Genomic DNA, 20,265 nt, shown 5'->3' on the forward strand with positions numbered 1-20,265 from the left:
CCATGTATCCGTGCTCGCCCATCAACTTGATGCTGCAGACGAGGCCACTTTCTTACAACCATCCACGGCCCAATCACGATGATCTTGGGCCCATTTTAGTGTGCAAGCTGGGTTGTTGTCTATGCAGGCCCATAATACGCAGAACGTTGTACTGAACACATTGTCCCGGTCACCACTGTTGTAGCTGGAGGTGCAATTGCTGAATAGTGGGCGACAGTCTCTACGCCCCTCTGGTATCAGTGAGCTTCAGATGGCATGCAGCCGGATGCCAGTTTGTCATTTGGTCATCTGTGAACCACTTTTGATACGTATGTACTCACTACAGTAGGTTTCAAGGTGCCGTGCCATCATAATTTGGCCTCTAAAATCGGATTAATCAGGCACTACATATACTGTACATGTGCCAGCATTTGGTTGCCAGATGCACATATTGCTTTAGGATAGAGGTCATGATGTAATGGAATCTGTGTACGGTATATTACAATTATATTGGATTGGATTTAAGTGGGTGAGCAGGTTTTTCATTTGAAGTTATTATACAATGTTAATAAAAATGTCACAACATATGCAGCATTATCAAATACTGACAAATTCATAAACTGACATATTCATACGATGACGTACGTTACTCATATAATGCGTGCAGAACAGATCAAATGATGCTCCGCATGTTTATTTATGATCTTGTTGAATCATTTAAATCTTTGATTTGCTCGTTGGAATCGTTTGTAAGCGGAAGATTGAATGTGAAATGATTGAAGTCGTTTATGAATAACTCGTGATGGTGATGATGAAGAGGATGAAGAGGTCTCTCTATATCGGTGATCTCGCGCCGACTGTAACAGAGATGATGCTGTATGAGAAGTTCAGTCCGACCGGTCCGGTTCAGTCCGTCCGAGTCTGCCGTGATAAACTCACCCGGTGTTCACTCGGTTATGGTTACGTCAACTTTGAACGACCTGAAGACGGTAAAGTATTTCCAGACACACACACAAAAGTATTCACAGACACGTGCACACCCATACGACAAAAATATATTATTCCTGTGGGCAAAAATATGTTTTAAATAACTTATATGCTAAATACATTTAGTAGAAAGTAAAGCTTAATTAAATATATTGTTGAATTTTAAAATATATTTAGTTTTAACTTTCATATATTAACATATATTTAAGGGGCAACAAATACATTTCTAATTTTACAACCCATGATACGGCAAAATATATTTTTCTTGGCCAAAATATTTAATGTTTGTAAAGTATGAAAACTAAAATTGTATAAAGTAAATTTTTGCAGTAAAAATATACTTAATTTGAACCTTTTCGTAACATACGTTTTTTACACATTCCAAAGCGACGTGAATAAAATAATTTAACATTTTTAAAAAAATATGTACAAAAAATGGTCAAAAAATAATAATATACTGGTGAAAAATAATTTTTTGTAAACATATTTCAAAATATATTTCAAGCAAAAATATGTTTGATCATTTTATTTTGTATATTTTTAAATATTTTTAAATTTATATTTGAAAACATGTTGTTTTGCCTTATGTGCAATCTCGTCTGTAACAAATGCGTTTATTTTTTTTAGAAGATTTAAAGACGAATTTATTCTTATTTTTAAATCAGCTGTAGGGTATGGAAGATTTTTTCTGCCAATTTCAAATGAATAAATTTAATAAAATAAAAATAAAACATTAAATGATTTCATTTTCAATGTGATAATGCATCTACCAAGGCATCTATTAAAATAACACATTGTAATTTTGCAAAAATTATCAATAATTCATAAAACACTAATTTCCTTGACTGTATAATGTGTAGAACAGAATTCTCAAACACAAACTATTTAATGATACAAAACCACCTCATTAAAGTTTTGATTTACATGAATCTTCCCCTAATGTGACAACTAGCCCCGGTCTTAGTGTTGTCAGTTTAGTACTTCATAATCATATTGTGTTTGGTTTGTTGACATCTTAGCTGAGCGTGCCTTAGATACCATGAACTTTGACCTGATGGAGGGCAAACCAATGCGAATGATGTGGTGCCAGCGTGACCCTTCACTGCGCAAAACTGGAGTGGGAAACATCTTCGTAAAGAACCTGGAGAAATCCATCACCAGTGAAGAACTGCTGGATATCTTCTCATCCTTTGGAAACATTTTATCCTGCAAAGTAAGTAATGCTTAATAAAACACAATCAGGTGCAGAAGAAGTTAAAGATCGTCTCTCTTTCTGAAGGTGGCTTGTGATGAAAATGGTTCAAAGGGGTTTGGGTTTGTGCACTTTGAGACTCACGAAGCCGCTGAAAATGCCATCAATCGATTGAATGGGCTGTTATTCAACAACCAACACGTGTGAGTCTCATAAGTCCTCTGTGATGGCTTGCATCATAAATACAACAAATAATATTGACAAAAAGTCTCCATATGCATTGCATCCTAAAGGTTTGTTGGACACTTCAAGTCCCGGAGTGAGCGTGAGGCTGATATGCAGGCGAAAGCCAAAAACTTCACAAACGTTTACATTAAGAACTTTGGACCAGACCTGGATGACAAGACGCTCAATGAGATGTTCAGCAAATTTGGTCAGTATTTTGTGAACGCCGGTGTATTTTAGTTTGTGTCTGCTGCATCTATAACATCTTTCTATTAGGTCAGACCAAGAGTGCCTCTGTGATGAGAGATGAGAAAGGAAACTCAAGAGGATTCGGCTTTGTAAGCTTCGAGACTCACAGTGATGCAAAGAGGGTGTGTAACGTAACCACAGAAGGTTTTAAAATGTTTTTAACTTAAATAAATAACATTATTAACTCTTTTCTCAGGCCGTAGAGGAGCTGAATGGGATGGAGTGGAAGGGCAGGCGGTTGTACGTGGGTCGAGCTCAAAAGAAACGAGAGCGTGATGTCGAACTGAAGCGCTGGTTTGAGAAGATGGAGCAGGAGCGTTTGATTCGCTATCAGGTACCAGTGACATCTACTCATTCATCATCATCACTGCTTTATTTACTGTAGTACAACACGGTAAACGTGTTTCCACTGTCATGCAGGGCATCAATCTGTACGTGAAAAATCTGAACGACAGTGTGGACACCGAACTTCTCCACAAAGAGTTCTTGCCATACGGGACCATCACCAGTTGTAAGGTAAAGAAATCCATCTTTAATTCTGAAAACGATAAAATAAGGAGAAAAAGTCCAGTAAGTTTTCTCTGGCCAGGTGATGAAAGCAGGTGGACGCAGCAGAGGCTTCGGGTTCGTTTGCTTCTCGTCTCCAGAGGAAGCCACTAAAGCCATCACTGAAATGAACGGCCGCATCATCGCTTCCAAGCCAATATACGTCGCTCTCGCCCAGAGGAAGAAGGAACGTCAGGCTCACCTCATCCACCAATACATGATGAGAATGGCGTGCTTCCAGAGCCAGCATTTGCTGCTGAACCCGGCTGTCTACCATCCAAACCCGACCCAATCCAAATACTTTATGTCTCCACAGGTCTTCCTTTAAATGATAAGATGATCTGTAGTGTGGATAAAAAGACATTAAGTCATTTGATTAGAGGATTAATGAAACATTTGTTTGTTGTTGATATGTTTCACAGAATCAAACTCAATACGCCTTTTGTAGTTATGATGCAGAGCCTCAATCCAGCCCTCAGTGGGATCTGTCGAGTGTCACGGACCCTCAGTGTGAGTAATCTAGAAATACTACATTCATTATACATATAGTTAGTCATTTATTTTATTATTATGTGGATGAACTTCCTCCCACAGTTCGTCTGTGACCCTATCACCACCAGACATGAACGTACACACTCAGTTTTAGGGCTGCAACTAACAATCATTTTCAAAATCGATGAATCAGGCGATTATTTTTCGATTAATCGACTAATCGGATAAATATTACTAAGTTAGATTTTTCATATCGCCCTGCACCTGACTTTAACTATAAGCGAACTGTTATAAAGTGTCTCAGCACTGTCCGACGGTGGGGGAGCATGTGATATCAAACAGATAATGACAATTTTTGACAACTAATTTATTAGCGAATTTTGTTGATTAGTTGTTGGAGCTCTACTCATTTCACATTGTTACTCTGATTGTTAATATTTCTTGCTTGGCTGTTGTTTGTTCTTGATCTGTAAATCTCAGCTTTTATAACTGTAGTCAGCATACAAAACAAACATTAAGTTTTATTAAGAGTTGCTAAATGATTTGTTCGTCTTTGTGTTTTCTGATAGCCAATCACACTCAGGCTGTCTGGCCGGCCAGTCCAGGATTCATTCATGAAGTGACTTCAGTGAATCTTCAGACATCTCAGTGTAAATACACACCTGATGTCCATCCCAAATTCATGAGCTCTGCACAGCAGCAATGGACTTTACAACAGATGCAGGTCAAATGACTGACTTTTGACTTACTAACTTTAAAAATGAATCATGTATGTGTGCAGTGTAATGCATTATGTCACCTTTTCACATTTCAAATGAACCCAAGGTCGGGATGAAGGGGACCCTGGGTTATTTTGTTTTATTTCACTCTTAGAAAGGATGTGTTAATTTTTTAATTTTCGTAAGGGCTGGGACAACGCATTTAGTGTGTCGTCCCAGAATTAACACTAATGTGTTGTTTTTAACACATTCGTTCTAAGAGTGTTCATACCCCGTGTGGCAAAATAATTCATTTCTCTTCTGTATGTTTTTCTACAGCCTTATGTCTACACGCAGGGCCAAGAGTCTTTCACGACTATATGACACAACTTCAAGAGAAAACCAAAATCAGATGCTAGGCAAGTTTCTCTTTTAATTTGACTTGTTGTTCGATGAATGGTCTTGATTTTGTTTCCCTTTCTTTTCGTTTCGTTCATTCCAATAGCATTAGCATTACCAAGATTATATTCATGAGTTTCTTCTCTTGATATCAGGAGAAATGTTTTACTGTTCACACAGATAACAGCAGTCTCTGGTTCAGAACATGACAGGACCTTTGGCAAACAAGATCACTGAAAATCTGAGCTCGTTCATGTAAATCTGTTTATATGCCACCCAACTCTCACAATTACACAATCACATTGTAATGCAACATTATTTTATTGTTAATTTAGTTTAACTATGATTTGCTCATTTGAGTCATGATTTTGTCATATGACCTTACACCTAAGACGTCCATCCTGAGAGTTTCATTCACAATTTGTTTAATACATTTGAAAAAGTTTTCAATCATTTTAATTTTTAAACATATTACCTGTTAATTTATTTGAGTTAATGTTGATTAAAACACATAATAATTCATAACTTTACTGTCTTGCTTGTACTAATGGCTTTTATAAATAAAAAATAAATACATTTACTGCAATTACACATTTTGTTTCCCTCATTCAATATGAAACGCTGTTGGTTTAATAAAAGCAACTTAACAATCAAGTCCAGCGTTAACAGTAATTTATCAAAATGATAATTTTCGATTATATTTGATTAATCAGGTTGGCAGATAGCTCCATCCATAGTTCTTTGCGATGACTTTTATTTTTTAGAACAAGAACATTGCATAGGCTACAATGTGCTTATTATTACATTCAAAATACCTACCAATGGATCAAATCAAAAGAAGACAAAAATAAGCAACAACATGGGGATATTTTACAATAAATCAATAAAAGCAAAGGTTTCAAAAATTGTATACATTCGTGTTGGAATTTTATTTCTAAGATTTTTAAAAGTCTCAACATAATGCCTTAGTTCTGTTCTATAAAATTTGCTGTTAGGTTTGTTATTTAACGTTGCCTATTTTTGCTAATGTATATGACATTTACCACACATAATAAATAAGTTGATCAATTCGAGGACTTTTAGTTTGTCTTTACGTAAAAAATAGATAAAAAGAAATACGTAACTTCCGTCGAGAACGCCTTCTTATCTGTGCGCTACTTCCGTTTCTCTTCCCCTACCTTGTGCGGTGCGAGAGAGAGCGCGTGTGCCTCTGAGCTTCGGCACACATCTTATATAAAAAATCAAAAATACAAAAAAAATAACAAAACAGAAAAAAATACAAACAAAAAGTCAACTTTTATTGCCGAATACCTCGGTGAAGCAGGATCGCGGCAAAATATTTGAGATTATTAGAGCACCACCGCACCGGTTTGACTTCACTAGGCCTGAGAAAAATTTTAATCATCGTGTCTTGAACGATACCGCGAGTACGTCGACGATAATTCGCTACCGTTTTAATTATCTTCAGTTTCTTACTCGGTCTGTTTTTGGGCAGTCGTTTGCCGTTTAATCGCGTTTGAGGAGACAGTCGAGCTCCGTCGCCATTACAGTCGCTCTAAACTCCTCGCGTGCTTTCGGCTCAGTATTTTTCTAGTTTCGTGGTTCTAACCGCGTGACACGCTCGTTAATCTTTCGTCGTACAATAATCGTTGAGGAAGATGAATCCCAGCGCTCCCAGTTACCCGATGGCCTCCCTGTATGTGGGTGATCTCCACCAAGATGTAACCGAGGCCATGTTGTACGAGAAGTTCAGCCCGGCCGGGCCTATTCTGTCTATCCGGGTGTGCAGGGACATGATGACCCGCCGTTCTCTGGGTTATGCTTACGTGAACTTCCAACAGCCCGCTGACGGTAAGGAACCGCTTTCATCTTTATCCTGCTGCGACACAGTTTTTCATTTAACAGTTTTTAGCTGTGTTCATAACCTACTAGAGTTAATATTCCTCTGAAATTGTAATAATCCTGTAGGGCTCGTGCACTGTATGTTTTACCATGATTTTAAAGGTTAATATTGGATTTGTCGTCATAACCAGAATCAAACGTGTGTTTGGTGAATTTTTACAGCCGAACGTGCGTTGGACACCATGAACTTTGACGTCATTAAGGGCAGACCTGTCCGGATCATGTGGTCGCAGCGTGACCCCTCACTCCGCAAGAGTGGCGTGGGTAACATTTTCATCAAGAACTTGGACAAATCCATCGACAACAAGGCGCTGTACGACACTTTCTCAGCCTTTGGAAACATCCTGTCCTGCAAGGTAATAAAGACGCTTGCGTGTGCACGTGTGAACGCTGTTGTCTTGACGCGTGTGCTCGTGTGAACGCCAGTGTTTGAATTAAGGGGGGGCTGGGGGGGCCCTGGACCCCATACAAAATGTGCAGAGCAGTGGGCCTCCAGGAACGTAGTTGAGATCCACTGAGCTTGGGGACCCCCATAATATTTAACATGATTCAAACACTGAACGCTGTTGTCTTGACGTGTGTGTTGGTGTGATGTTCTCCTCCTGCAAGGTGGTTTGCGATGAGAATGGCTCAAAAGGTTATGGCTTTGTGCACTTTGAGACCCATGAGGCGGCTGAAAGAGCCATTGAGAAGATGAATGGCATGTTGCTGAATGACCGCAAAGTGTAAGTGTGACATTAAACCTGACTCATCTGTGTTTGATGGTATTGTTTGTGTGTGCGTGCGTTTATTAACTGCATCATACTAAACGCCAGGATTGATATGGGTTCCATTTATTATCGTATTTCTAAAATGTGATATGTTTGGGTCCAGAAATTCCCATTCATCATGTTTGAGGGAAAATATGCCTTATTGTCACATGTCAATCATAGTTAACTTTCTACTTTGGATTTTGTAGTCATGTGACTTTCATGGACTCTCACAGAATTATAAAGATCTTTGTTTCTCCTTGAAGGTTTGTGGGTCGCTTCAAGTCGCGCAAGGAGCGTGAGGCAGAGATGGGAGCTCGGGCCAAAGAGTTCACCAACGTTTACATCAAGAACTTTGGAGAGGACATGGATGATGAGAAGCTGAAGGAGATCTTCTGTAAATACGGTGAGTGTTTTGCTAGCAGTCGAATGGAAGTTACGTTGGCCTCAATCGGGATCAAATCTTTGATGTTTTTGCTGTCGTTTGTCTTTCAGGTCCGGCGCTCAGTATTCGAGTTATGACCGACGACAGCGGCAAATCTAAAGGCTTTGGCTTTGTCAGCTTTGAGCGACATGAGGATGCTCAGAGGGTGAGTCTGCTAAGAGACTTCAGTTGGTGAACTTTTAAATTCTTGTGATTGTTTTTGTAATGTTGTGGGATCTTTTCTCTGGTCCTCAGGCTGTAGATGAGATGAACGGTAAAGAGATGAACGGGAAGCAGGTGTATGTGGGACGAGCTCAGAAGAAGGGAGAACGTCAGACGGAACTCAAGCGTAAATTCGAGCAAATGAAGCAGGACCGCATGACCCGCTACCAGGTAAAATGAGCAGCATGCTACTAGCCCTTATATGAGTAATATCTGGAGATCAGCGTGTCTGAATGAGTTCACTTTATTTTGAAATGATGTTAATGTGGTTCTTACCAGGGAGTCAATCTCTACGTGAAAAATCTGGATGACGGCTTGGACGACGAACGTCTGCGTAAAGAATTCTCCCCATTCGGTACCATCACAAGTGCAAAGGTATAAACTTCAACCTAATCTGAGGATTACAGATTAAAAGACTTATTGAAATTCATTGACCTTGTGTTTTGTTAAGGTTATGATGGAGGGCGGCAGAAGCAAAGGCTTCGGTTTCGTTTGCTTCTCGTCACCCGAAGAGGCCACGAAGGCCGTGACCGAAATGAACGGCCGTATTGTCGCCACAAAGCCGCTGTACGTGGCTCTGGCCCAGCGGAAGGAGGAGCGACAGGCCCACCTCACCAGCCAGTATATGCAGAGGATGGCCACCGTCAGAGCCGTTCCAAACCCCGTCCTCAACCCCTATCAGCCTGCACCGCCGTCTGGATACTTCATGGCTGCTATTCCGCAGGTGGGCTATCACAAATATCGCCTGACAACATGTAATCGTGTCCATCTTGAGACTCTGATGTTAATGCTCTAGTTTGCTAGGCTCAAAATCGTGCTGCGTACTATCCCACCAGCCAGCTGGCACAGCTCCGCCCCAGCCCTCGTTGGGCAACGCAGGGTGTCCGCCCACAGCGTGAGTAGCTCCGCCCAGAAGTCCTCCTGAGGTGTTTCCTGTAGTTTGCTTCATTTTGAATTTGTCTGTTTTTGCAGATTTCCAGAACATGCCGAACGCTATCAGGCCTTCAGCTCCCCGCCCACAAAGCTTCGGTGCCGTCCGGCCCAATTCCTCACAGGTTCCACGAATGATCCCCTCACAGCGCATGAGTAAGTGATGAATCTCATAGTTATACTACTTAAACTAGTGCTTGCTCATTTTTAAACGGTCGACTACTAGACAGCGCAGTACCAACATGTGTGCATGTGGCAGAATGAATTGATTTTCACTGTAAATGTGCATTGCCCCTAATGTCTCTTCTAATAACTGGTCATGGTTTTTCTCTCAGCCTCCCAGGCGGTGGGTCCTCGCCCTTCAGCTGCAGGTGCAGCCACAGGAACCGCTCCAGTGAGAGGCGTGCCACAGTACAAATATGCACCTGGAGTCCGCAACCCACAGCAGCACATGCCCACTCAACCACAGGTCCCCATGCAGCAGGTATTATAATCTTTATCTGTTTTAGCTGCGTTTCAACTCTCACTTTTATAAAACATCATCAACCTGTTCTGATAAACATGGTTTTTATTCCCACTACCAGCCTGCTGTCCACGTTCAGGGTCAAGAGCCTCTAACTGCATCCATGTTGGCTGCCGCCCCACCGCAGGAACAGAAGCAGATGCTGGGTAACAACCTTTACAATATTGATTGTTGTTTAGCTGGTTGTGATGATCACAGGCAGCTTTAGTTTCTGGTGTGTGTTTAAAGATTGTTCGTTACATCCTCTTCTTTCCTTCGCTACAGGTGAGCGTCTGTTCCCCCTCATTCAGAACATGCATCCCAGTCTGGCTGGAAAGATCACTGGAATGCTGCTGGAGATCGACAACTCGGAGCTGCTCCACATGCTGGAGTCTCCAGAGTCTCTGCGCTCCAAGGTTTGTGCTCATCATGTTCTCATCTGACATCGCTCATCATAACATAAACTCGGGAAACACATTTGTAAACGAGCACTATTTTTGCATTTTGAGTCTCATAGTTGGACACTTTGGATCTCCAGTACTAACTTTGTGTTCACACATGAAGCAAATAAATTGCATTATTAGCGTGTAGTTGAATGCGTGAACATTTTGAAGTAACTTGCATCATTTGCCTGTAAAATTCAGACGTGAATACCCTCAATTTTCCAGCTTTAGCTAGCTTGTAGTCTCTGTATTTAAATGGCTCAAATTGGAGTGTTTTTACAAGTTACCAGATTTGTGCGACCTCCTCACTCACTTTCTTCCAACCATGATCCTTTTAATTCCTTTTTTTATAAAGGTACAAAGATGTGTCATACAGCGATGATTTTGTCCTCCATTTTTGTTTGGTGTTTCTGCCTCAGCTCGCACGTCAAACGCTCAATTAGCCAGACTCATTTGTGCGAATTGTGCGCGTCTTTGCCTTGACGTAACATGTTAATCGCTTTCGCTTAACGCTTCCTTCGCGTCTGGTGTGAACGCACCATAAGAATTTGATGTGAAATGTGTGCTTAAGGTTCACTGTATGTAGTTTTGTGAGCTTAACCTTCATCAGCTGTTAGTTTTATTTTCTGGTATGTTAATGCATGAATTGTTTTTTCTGCTCACAGGTGGATGAAGCTGTCGCTGTGTTACAAGCTCATCAGGCCAAAGAAGCTGCACAGAAATCAGTGAGTGGCATTACTGATCTATAAAGTTAGTTATCAGTATGCTTGTACTGTGTCTGCCTGCGCTCTGCTGCTTTAATGTGACATTTCTTTGTTTTATTTCAGAGCGATGATCTGTGAGCCTGACTTCACCAGGAGGGAAGCATTACAAAGACAATAAATATTGAAAAACCTGAAACTCAAAACAAAAAATACAGTGAATACATGAAAATATTTTGCCAGGTCAAGAGGCTAAATCTTGGCCTTGTTTATATTTAAGAAAATCTTAAAAAAAATAGGAAAATTTTTAATTTTGAATATTCCAAAACATTCCTTTCTTTTTATTCCTCTTAATGAGTGCTCATTGTCAATTGTGTTCTTGCAGTTGATAGCTGAACATTGGGAAATTACATTGGATTAAACTGCTTGAATAAATAAAAACTTTAAACATTTATCTCTTTTGGTGTGTTTGACCGGATCAATGATCAGCATGATTCTTGTTATTGTGATGAGTTCAACTCTAAAGCTGATATTAACCGGTTGTCAACCGTTACTGCATACTGGCTAATATTAATGGGCCAAGTGTGAAGATTATTTTCATGCCCACTTTAAAGTTTTGATTAAGTGTAGAAATTTAACTTTATTTAAAATCTGGTAAATTCTTGCACTTTATGTTGGAAGTTCAAATCGTCATGTGCTTTTGTACTGACTTGTAAAAAACTACAACAACATCCATGTGTTAAATTATTCTCTATGGTTAAAACAGGTTTGTTAGAGGTCTGTAAGAGACTGTGTTAAAACACAGGAATGCACCAGATGGCAGCACGAGTCACAGTTAATCAACAGGCTTGTTTTTTTCTTATTGCGCAAGACATCAAATACAGAATACACATTTTGCTCCATGCCACATGAACAAGAGGCTCCCAGAGAGAAAGAAGAAATAAAAAATATTACAAAAGATTGAGTGCTTTTAAAAATATTACATGTTTTTAAATTTTTCCAAAGGAGTACTGTATAACTTGAAATCATTCATAAAATGTGACCGATTTTGTTTACGTAGGGCCCTTTTAGTTTTGTGTATATGGTACTTTCCTAATACAATTAATAATTGTATAATATATTGTTCGTTACTTTCTAAAATCTCTCATTAAAAACCCCACATACATATAAAATACCCCAATTTTTACCACACAACCCAATTTTCTACTAATGTAATTTTCAACATATATGTAGAACTTTGTAAGACACCTGCTTAATTTTATTGTTGTCACAAAACAAAAAGTATTTTCTATATTTTATCCCAATATACATTAAGGAAGACAAAAAAAAACTTGCTGCAGCAAAAGAAAACAAAAAGTATTTCTTATATTATTGTTATACTTTTGATTTTGTTATATTAACATTGCCTATGTATATACTACCACAAAAGTCATCCATATTAGTTTGCAAAGAACTAGAATTCTTTAAAAAAAAATAATACAACACACTTTTGGAAATGCATCAAGAACAATAGCAAATTCTCTTGGTTTAACTGATTTTTCAGGAAATTCAGTGTATGACAACAAATACCCCTCAGAATTTGAATTAGTAGAACATTTTAATACAAGTGTATTCAGATCTGGAAATACCCTCAGCCTTTGCCAATAACACCCTCCCAAAAAATGGATATATCCCTCATTAACTACGAATTAAAATAATTAAGAAATATAACTGGCGTCTTTGTTTTTCAGTTTGTTTATGGGTTACGGTTTGTTTATACCTTGTTTCAGTCTTCTGGCAAAAATCATCGCAAACAATTTACTATCTATTATTGAGCAAACTGATTGGCCTCCAATGATCAATAAGTAACATCTTTGTTAGGTTTGGGAATCAATGTTATGATGCCTTGTTTTAATGAAGCTGGCAATTCTCCTTTATTTACTGCTTCTATAAAAACTAATAATAAAAGAGGTGAAAGTTCTTATAGAATTCCTCTGTTAGTCCATCATTGCCTGGTGATTTATTGCTTTTTTAGCAGGTTAATACGCTCTCTCAACTCCTCAATATTTATTTCCTTATCACACAAGTACAAAAGATCCTGATCTACTTTTTTGATGTCACTCAAAAAAAAAAAGAACTATCAATACTGGAAGTAGTCAAGGTGGAAGAATACAAATCACTATAAAACTGGGCTACATAACTTAAAAATAAAATGAATAATTATCTACTATTTCATTGTTGATCATTAATTTTGAGACTAAGGCACTGTTTCTCTTCTCAAGGCAAAAATAGTTTTTGTATTTTTTCCACTTTTTCTAACCATTTAAGTCTAGATCGTACAAATGCTCCTCTTGCTTTCTCCTCATATATGTTATCTAATTCAGTTTGTATGCTAATACATTTAATTTCTCAATCTCTGTAACACTCAATGCTTCCTTTTTTGTTTTACTCAAACGTAAAATTTGCTCAGTAACTCCTTTCTCTTTTACCCTTTTTCAGTTTGCGTAAAGTTTTTTAAAAAGTTTTCCTTAGTTAATAACTGCTGTTTAATGTCAAACTTCATTAATTCCCAGTATTTTCCATACAAGTTTTCTGTACATGAAACTGGCCAATATTTTTCAATAATTTGTTTAAATAGGCTCCGTATGTTCGACTTCATGTAGCGCTGCGGGGGGCGACAGGCTGATGACGTCAAAGTACCGCGAGAAATGAGATTTCCACGTCGTGTGATTTCTCCACTCGCTCTCGTGGTAGTTTGACGTCACCCGCCTGTCGGTTCTTGCAGCGATGCATGAAGTCGAACAAAAGCAGCTACAGTGGTTACGGTTATGTTTGAATGAACAAACTCGTTTTTTCGGACTAAACAAGGTGGATTGGTTCAAAGCCGTGTTCATTGGCATATGGTAATTTAAACTAGTACCAGTTATTACACCGAATTTGCGACAGTTTCTTGATCTCGCAAACCTAAACTGGAATAATCAGCTGAAAAAAACAGCATCAAAACCAGCATGGACCAGCATGGGAATTATGCTGGTCTATGCTGGTTTAGCTGGTGGTCACCAGCATACCAGCACCAAAACACAACAATTGCTGGTCTTGCTGGTATGGCCAGGATGGGATGCTGGTTTAGCTGGTGCTATTGCTGGTGCTGATGCTGGTTTAGCTGGTGTTCACTAGCAAACCAGCACCAAAACACAACATATGCTGGTCTTGCTGGGATGCTGTTTTTTTCAGCAGGGTAACCAAAGTGACGTAACTCTGACACGTCACAGTTAACCATTTAGTGCTATAAAAAGGGCACTTCATTCCCAAGTAAATTTTAAATTCACAAAAGTAAATTCTCCAACTCCAAACCTGTCTTCTCTTTCTTACTGAAAGAATTGGAAAATTACTTGAATGTAATTTCAGTATCTAGTAATAAAAGCTATAAGGACTCTTAGGATTTGTTTTGTATTTGATCTGATCATGTCCAGGTGATAGCCCTTCCCCTTTTTTCCTTTTTAAATATTATTTATGTATTTTATTTTATGTATTATTATTGTTTATTTTTTATGTATGATATTTCTTCTATTTTTTTGTTTATGTGGTTACTATAACGTGTTTACTATTCTGTATGTTTATTATAAATAAATAAGCTTATTTATATTAAATTTCAGTTATGCAGTTTAAAATGATTTTTCATAATAACAAGTTCGCAGGCCTACAGCTAATTTTACCATGTTAAATGTTGCTCTTTATTTTATGATGTACAGTATGGGGGGGGGGTTATGTTTTTATGTATGTAGTATGATATGTTGGTCAGATATTTTAATATATTTTATTTTATATGCTTTAAAATTAAAACTGCCTGCTCAGTGATAAGAACAAATTTCGTCGTTTCTCAATCCGAAGGCTGCAGCCTCCAGAGGTCGCATTAGTCTGCATACGTCATCAAGAGTGTCTTATTTCAGAATATTAAAAAATATAAAGTTTAATATTATTAGTTAATCATCAATGTTTTTAATGGTCAGTTAACTTAAATAAACCAGGCTTCATGACGTAAGCCAAATTCGCTTTTCTCAGCCGCGTTCAATCCCACAATCCATCTGGAGAAAACGCGCGCGAGTGGTACTCCCGCTCCAACCGCTCGAAAGTTCGAAACGCGCTGTAAATTGCAGCAGACGGGTTCAGGGTTCAAGTTCAGGTCAGTGTCATATCGAGTATTAACCAGTTCACTACTAGTTAATGTTAAACACGTTGCTATATGTACGTATATATGAAGCTTTAGGTAAGAGTTAACTGAGTAACCTAACAGATAAAATAGCTACATGTAGGCAGTTGTGTTACAGATAGCGAGGACAGACATACAAGACAATAAATATTTATTTGTTCCTAAAATATCGTCAAAACGGTCATCTTAAAAGTCAACTTCTCCACAGTAAGGTTTGTAAAGACCAGAAACATTTAAGGTTCGTGTTTATGTTATTGAGAGGGACAACTTCGACAACATTATTGATAAAGTTAGCTGTAAAGTCTTGAGTTTATTTCTGTTCTTGGTTTAGTTGAACGTGTTTCTTAAACAGTCACAGTATATCATTAACTTAATCACAGGTAAAAACCTTTAACAGGTGAATGTTGACCAAACAAATAACAGATTCAATTCAATGCAGTAATTATCATGTTGCTTATATCTTATTTGTCCAGTAACATCATTTCATAAACATAACATTTATTGTGATCACTATTAAAGGGATAGATCACCCAAAACAAACCATTCCTTCTTGTTCATCCAAATAAAGTAATTTCTACAGGTTTATAACAACATGTTGGTGAGTAAATGATGACAGAATTTTTATTTTGTTGTACACTATCCCTTTAAATACTGTAAGACATGACAAGTCTGTAGACTGGTTACTTTAGTTCAATAACCGAAGAACCAAACCTTCTCGACCTGACCTTCAACTTTACAGCTCTGTCATGTGTATGACTGTCATAAAACACAATATATAAATAGATTCAAGGTGTTGTCATTGAGCAACAAATGCTTCTTATGTGGAAAAGTATTTATTCTAAGAATATTATTATTACCCATTTAAAAATAACAATGAAATCATCCAAACTATGAAATAATATAAGGATAGGAGTTATGTAGTGACCGGTAAACACATTAACATTCATCTTCTTCAAAGTATCTAGATGACATCTCTTGTAATCCATCTCATATGTGCTGGAGACTTCACTTATCTTTACATTTGTCCACAAAACTAGTTAAGATATTTAAGCAAACGTCTTACGGATAGTTCACCCAAAAATGAAACTTCTGTCATTATTTCTTCCCTCTCATATCCATCTAAACCTGTATGAGTTTCTTTATTCTGTTGAACACAAAATAAGATATTTTAATAAATGATGGTTTACAAACAGATACCCATTGACTTCCATAGTAGGTAAAACAAATCAGTAGTTACTATTAACTGTGTGCTTACCTTCATTGATCAAAATATCTTCTTTTGTGTTCAACCGAATAAAGAAACTCATACAGGTTTAGATCAACATGAGGGTGAAGAAATGATGACAAGATTGACAGAAATGTGTCCAAACATTTAACTGGTACATAAAAAGGCATAAAAGTTAATGTTACTGTGCAAATAACCTTTTTTAAAGGTCATAATATGTAACACTTAGCAGGGCTCAACACACACACAAAAAAATGTATACTAGCCCATTCGGGAACAGTGGTTCAGGTTTTCACTTGCCCGGCCAAATTTTTCACTGTTCCCATGAAAAAACATTTCAGTGTCACATATTTAAAATAAGTCATCAAATATAATTGTTTACAAATACATTTTATTTAGGGATGCACGATATATCAGCCAACATATCGTTATCGGCCGATAACTGCTTATTTTTAATATTATCGGTTATCGGTCTGATAGCAAAATTAGGCAGATAAATGAAAGCTGATAAATGATGGATTATTTTGGTTTGTTGAACCACTTCACTTGCTCATTGCTGGCCATGTGGAGTTTTGATTGGTGCTTTCTGTGACATAGCACGAAGATGACACGTGTTGCGGGCTTAAGAAGAGTATGCTAGTCTAGCGCAAAGACAAGATGTCCGCGGTCTGGGAGTTTTTCATTGTGAAATTAATATGAACTTTATCGGCCTATATGTATCAGTTATCGGCCCCCAAATATAAAGAGTTATCGGTTATCGGCCAAAATTTTCATATCGATGCATCCATAATTTTATTCATCATTTGTTAAAACAATTGGCAATTTTAAATGTAAACTCTGAAATTTCACAATCCTCTCATCGCGGTCAATAGTTTCAGGTACAGTCTTGTTCAAAATAATAGCAGTACAATGTGACTAACCAGAATAATCAAGGTTTTTAGTATATTTTTTTATTGCTACGTGGCAAACAAGTTACCAGTAGGTTCAGTAGATTTTCAGAAAACAAATGAGACCCAGCATTCATGATATACACGCTCTTAAGGCTGTGCAAATGGGCAATTAGTTGAATTAGTTGAAAGGGGAGTGTTCAAAAAAATAGCAGTGTGGCATTCAATAACTGAGGTTATCAATTTTGTGAAGAAACAGGTGTGAATCAGGTGGCCCCTATTTAAGGATGAAGCCAACACTTGTTGAACATGCATTTGAAAGCTGAGGAAAATGGGTCGTTCAAGACATTGTTCAGAAGAACAGCGTACTTTGATTAAAAAGTTGATTGGAGAGGGGAAAACCTATAAAGAGGTGCAAAAAATGATAGGCTGTTCAGCTAAAATGATCTCCAATGCCTTAAAATGGAGAGCAAAACCAGAGAGACGTGGAAGAAAACGGAAGACAACCATCAAAATGGATAGAAGAATAACCAGAATGGCAAAGGCTCAGCCAATGATCACCTCCAGGATGATCAAAGACAGTCTGGAGTTACCTGTAAGTACTGTGACAGTTAGAAGACGTCTGTGTGACGCTAATCTATTTTCAAGAATCCCCCGCAAAGTCCCTCTGTTAAAAAAAGGCATGTGCAGAAGAGGTTACAATTTGCCAAAGAACACATCAACTGGCCTAAAGAGAAATGGAGGAACATTTTGTGGACTGATGAGAGTAAAATTGTTCTTTTTGGGTCCAAGGGCCACAGGCAGTTTGTGAGACGACCCCCAAACTCTGAATTCAAGCCACAGTACACAGTGAAGACAGTGAAGCATGGAGGTGCAAGCATCATGATATGGGCATGTTTCTCCTACTATGGTGTTGGGCCTATTTATCGCATACCAGGGATCATGGATCAGTTTGCATATGTTAAAATACTTGAAGAGGTCATGTTGCATTATGCTGAAGAGGACGTGCCCTTGAAATGGTTGTTTCAACAAGACAATGACCCAAAACACACTAGTAAACGGGCAAAGTCTTGGTTCCAAACCAACAAAATTAATGTTATGGAGTGGCCAGCCCAATCTCCAGACCTTAATCCAATTGAGAACTTGTGGGGTGATATCACAAATGCTGTTTCTGAAGCAAAACCAAGAAATGTGAATGAATTGTGGAATGTTGTTAAAGAATCATGGAGTGGAATAACAGCTGAGAGGTGCCACAAGTTGGTTGACTCCATGCCACACAGATGTCAAGCAGTTTTAAAAAACTGTGGTCATACAACTAAATATTAGTTTAGTGATTCACCGGATTGCTAAATCCCAGAAAAAAATTTTTTTTGTACAAAATAGTTTTGAGTTTGTACAGTCAAAGGTAGACACTGCTATTTTTTTGAACACACCCCTTTCGGCTGGTTGCCCAATTGCGCAGCCTTGGGGGCGTGCATGTCATGGGTGCTGGGTCTTGTTTGTTTTCTGAGAGTCTGCTGGGCCTACTGGTGGCTTGTTTGCCACGTAGCAATAAAAAATATACTAAAAACCTTGATTATTCTGGTTAGTCACATTGTACTGCTATTATTTTGAACAATACTGTATATCAGGATTAACTGCACAGAAACGGTGAACTCATATGAAAGACATCTTGTTGTAAGGAAGATAATGAACCAATATCAATAAAATGTTATTAATTTGCTGTGTTGATAAGTCTCTTGATGCACTTAAACTTCTCTTCATTAATGGCAAATTCTCATCATTAAGTTCATGAAGGGTTATCTGCAACCCTTTTAGACACCATGCACGCTATGTGCTGTCGGATTTTCTCATGAGCTTGGAGGTTTTGTTTATGCTTCTTCCAAGAAAAAAGGCTCCAGACTTGTCTGTTTTACCTGGAAACTGATGGCAAACTGTAATACATCACATCGTTTCTCTTGTCAGGTTTTACCCAAATAAATGTCGGCTTCCAATATGTAAAATAATTAAGTTTTTGTTTGGCCTTTTAGTTAGAGGGCACCACCGCCATCTTAACGTCTCTTTGCTCTACCAGCTGACGTAACACGCAACAGTGTCCACAACAACCAATAAGGTAAGAGAAACCTCATGACATTGCTGAGAATTTAACATTCGCAACACTTAAAATGACAATATTGTTTACTGGCCCGAGTGTCTGTCATTCTGGCCCCGGGCCACCGGACACTCCTTTATGGTGAGCCCTGCTTTAGGCCTCTGTACATATATGTATACATTTGTTACCATTCTGGGTACAAATATGGACTTGTAGGTACAGGGTGTACTTTTTAAAAAGGTACTGCCCCAATGACAGCTTTTGTATCATTTTATTGTGAGAGTGTTGTGTAAATAGAAATAAAGTTAAAATTGTATTTTGTGGCAAGCTGTGTGCACATCAGATTAAGATCTTTAAAATAAAAAGACCTGAGATAATCTCATCCACATCCAATCAAATGGAGACAGAGTAGATCAAACATAATTGATGATATCAGGTGAACAAGAGAGGTTTGTTAAACAGGTTAACTCTGTTTACTTCATTTACATGTATAATGTAAATAATAATAATAATGTTCAAATTATTATATTATAAATTTGTAGTACAAGGTTTTAATGTAAGATTAGATTGGACCTTATTTTGGCAGGGTAGATAATGGGGACATTTTAAAAGAAATTGAAGAAGAAATTTTTCTAAAATCCTACAGCTTTTATTCATGTTAATTTTATCATTCACTAACACATTTTTTTAAACCACTTAAACTCTGTGGACCTGCCAACGGGTCCAAAACTGCAATATAAAAATGTTTTAAAAATATATTGTTTTTTTATCAATTTACTCCAAATTATGTTGGTAGATGACTCTTTTAAATTCTGCAAAAATTCTCTTTATATTGCAGATCATAAGTAGTTAAAAGTTGTAACTGTTAACATGAGTTAATACACAATGAACCAATATGAAGAATTGTATTAACATTAACAAAGATGAATAAATACTGATAAACTATGTTGCTCATTGTTAGTTCATGTTAACTTGTGCATATTGTAAGGAGTTACCCGTTTTTTTTTTTTTTTTGCTATCACAGAGGAGATAAGAGACTGTCCTCTGTGTCTGCCTCAGACCGTCTCCAGCTATAATAAACACACACTTTATCACACACATTTACAACACATGATAATGAATGACACTGACTTCATGTGTTCAGGATGTGCTCATCATGACTGTTAATGACACTGAATATATTATATATATATATATATATATATATATATATACGTTTGTAACACATTTCT

The 20,265-nt window shown here is 37.7% G+C and overlaps 2 protein-coding genes across 3 annotated transcripts; both read left to right on the top strand.

The window, feature by feature from the left end:
• The first annotated feature begins 683 nt into the window (after positions 1-683).
• On the top strand, positions 684-5,358 carry LOC129448922 (polyadenylate-binding protein 4-like). Its single transcript, XM_073872645.1, has 12 exons — positions 684-968; positions 1,986-2,179; positions 2,246-2,361; positions 2,452-2,591; positions 2,660-2,754; positions 2,829-2,966; positions 3,053-3,148; positions 3,222-3,494; positions 3,601-3,688; positions 4,240-4,394; positions 4,708-4,787; positions 4,948-5,358. Exons 1-11 carry the CDS (start codon positions 782-784, stop codon positions 4,750-4,752), a joined length of 1,527 nt encoding a protein of 508 aa, XP_073728746.1. The 5' UTR covers positions 684-781; the 3' UTR covers positions 4,753-4,787; positions 4,948-5,358.
• A 570-nt stretch (positions 5,359-5,928) lies between these two features.
• On the top strand, positions 5,929-11,094 carry pabpc1a (poly(A) binding protein, cytoplasmic 1a). 2 transcript variants are annotated; one of them, XM_055211622.2, is made up of 15 exons: positions 5,929-6,618; positions 6,832-7,025; positions 7,279-7,394; positions 7,685-7,824; positions 7,914-8,008; positions 8,098-8,235; positions 8,344-8,439; positions 8,516-8,788; positions 8,869-8,959; positions 9,037-9,150; positions 9,330-9,478; positions 9,579-9,663; positions 9,782-9,912; positions 10,605-10,664; positions 10,767-11,094. In XM_055211622.2, exons 1-15 carry the CDS (start codon positions 6,426-6,428, stop codon positions 10,779-10,781), a joined length of 1,890 nt encoding a protein of 629 aa, XP_055067597.1. In that variant the 5' UTR covers positions 5,929-6,425; the 3' UTR covers positions 10,782-11,094. The 2 variants fall into 2 exon arrangements, with proteins under 2 accessions (XP_055067597.1, XP_073728745.1); XM_073872644.1 differs by lacking the exons at positions 5,929-6,618; positions 7,279-7,394 and having other exon boundaries at positions 6,890-7,025.
• Positions 11,095-20,265: the final 9,171 nt, after the last annotated feature.

This window comes from Misgurnus anguillicaudatus, chromosome 10 (assembly GCF_027580225.2).
Source record: "Misgurnus anguillicaudatus chromosome 10, ASM2758022v2, whole genome shotgun sequence".
Lineage (NCBI taxonomy): Eukaryota > Metazoa > Chordata > Actinopteri > Cypriniformes > Cobitidae > Misgurnus > Misgurnus anguillicaudatus.

Excerpts from the sequence above, each read along its gene's own strand:
- LOC129448922 (XM_073872645.1), top strand. The coding sequence starts at position 782 with ATGGTGATGATGAAGAGGATGAAGAGGTCTCTCTATATCGGTGATCTC. Across the intron at positions 969-1,985 it reads CTTTGAACGACCTGAAGACG|CTGAGCGTGCCTTAGATACC; the intron begins GTAAAGTATTTC and ends TTGACATCTTAG. Across the intron at positions 3,149-3,221 it reads GGACCATCACCAGTTGTAAG|GTGATGAAAGCAGGTGGACG; the intron begins GTAAAGAAATCC and ends TTCTCTGGCCAG.
- pabpc1a (XM_055211622.2), top strand. The coding sequence starts at position 6,426 with ATGAATCCCAGCGCTCCCAGTTACCCGATGGCCTCCCTGTATGTGGGT. Across the intron at positions 8,236-8,343 it reads ACCGCATGACCCGCTACCAG|GGAGTCAATCTCTACGTGAA; the intron begins GTAAAATGAGCA and ends GGTTCTTACCAG. Across the intron at positions 8,440-8,515 it reads GTACCATCACAAGTGCAAAG|GTTATGATGGAGGGCGGCAG; the intron begins GTATAAACTTCA and ends TGTTTTGTTAAG.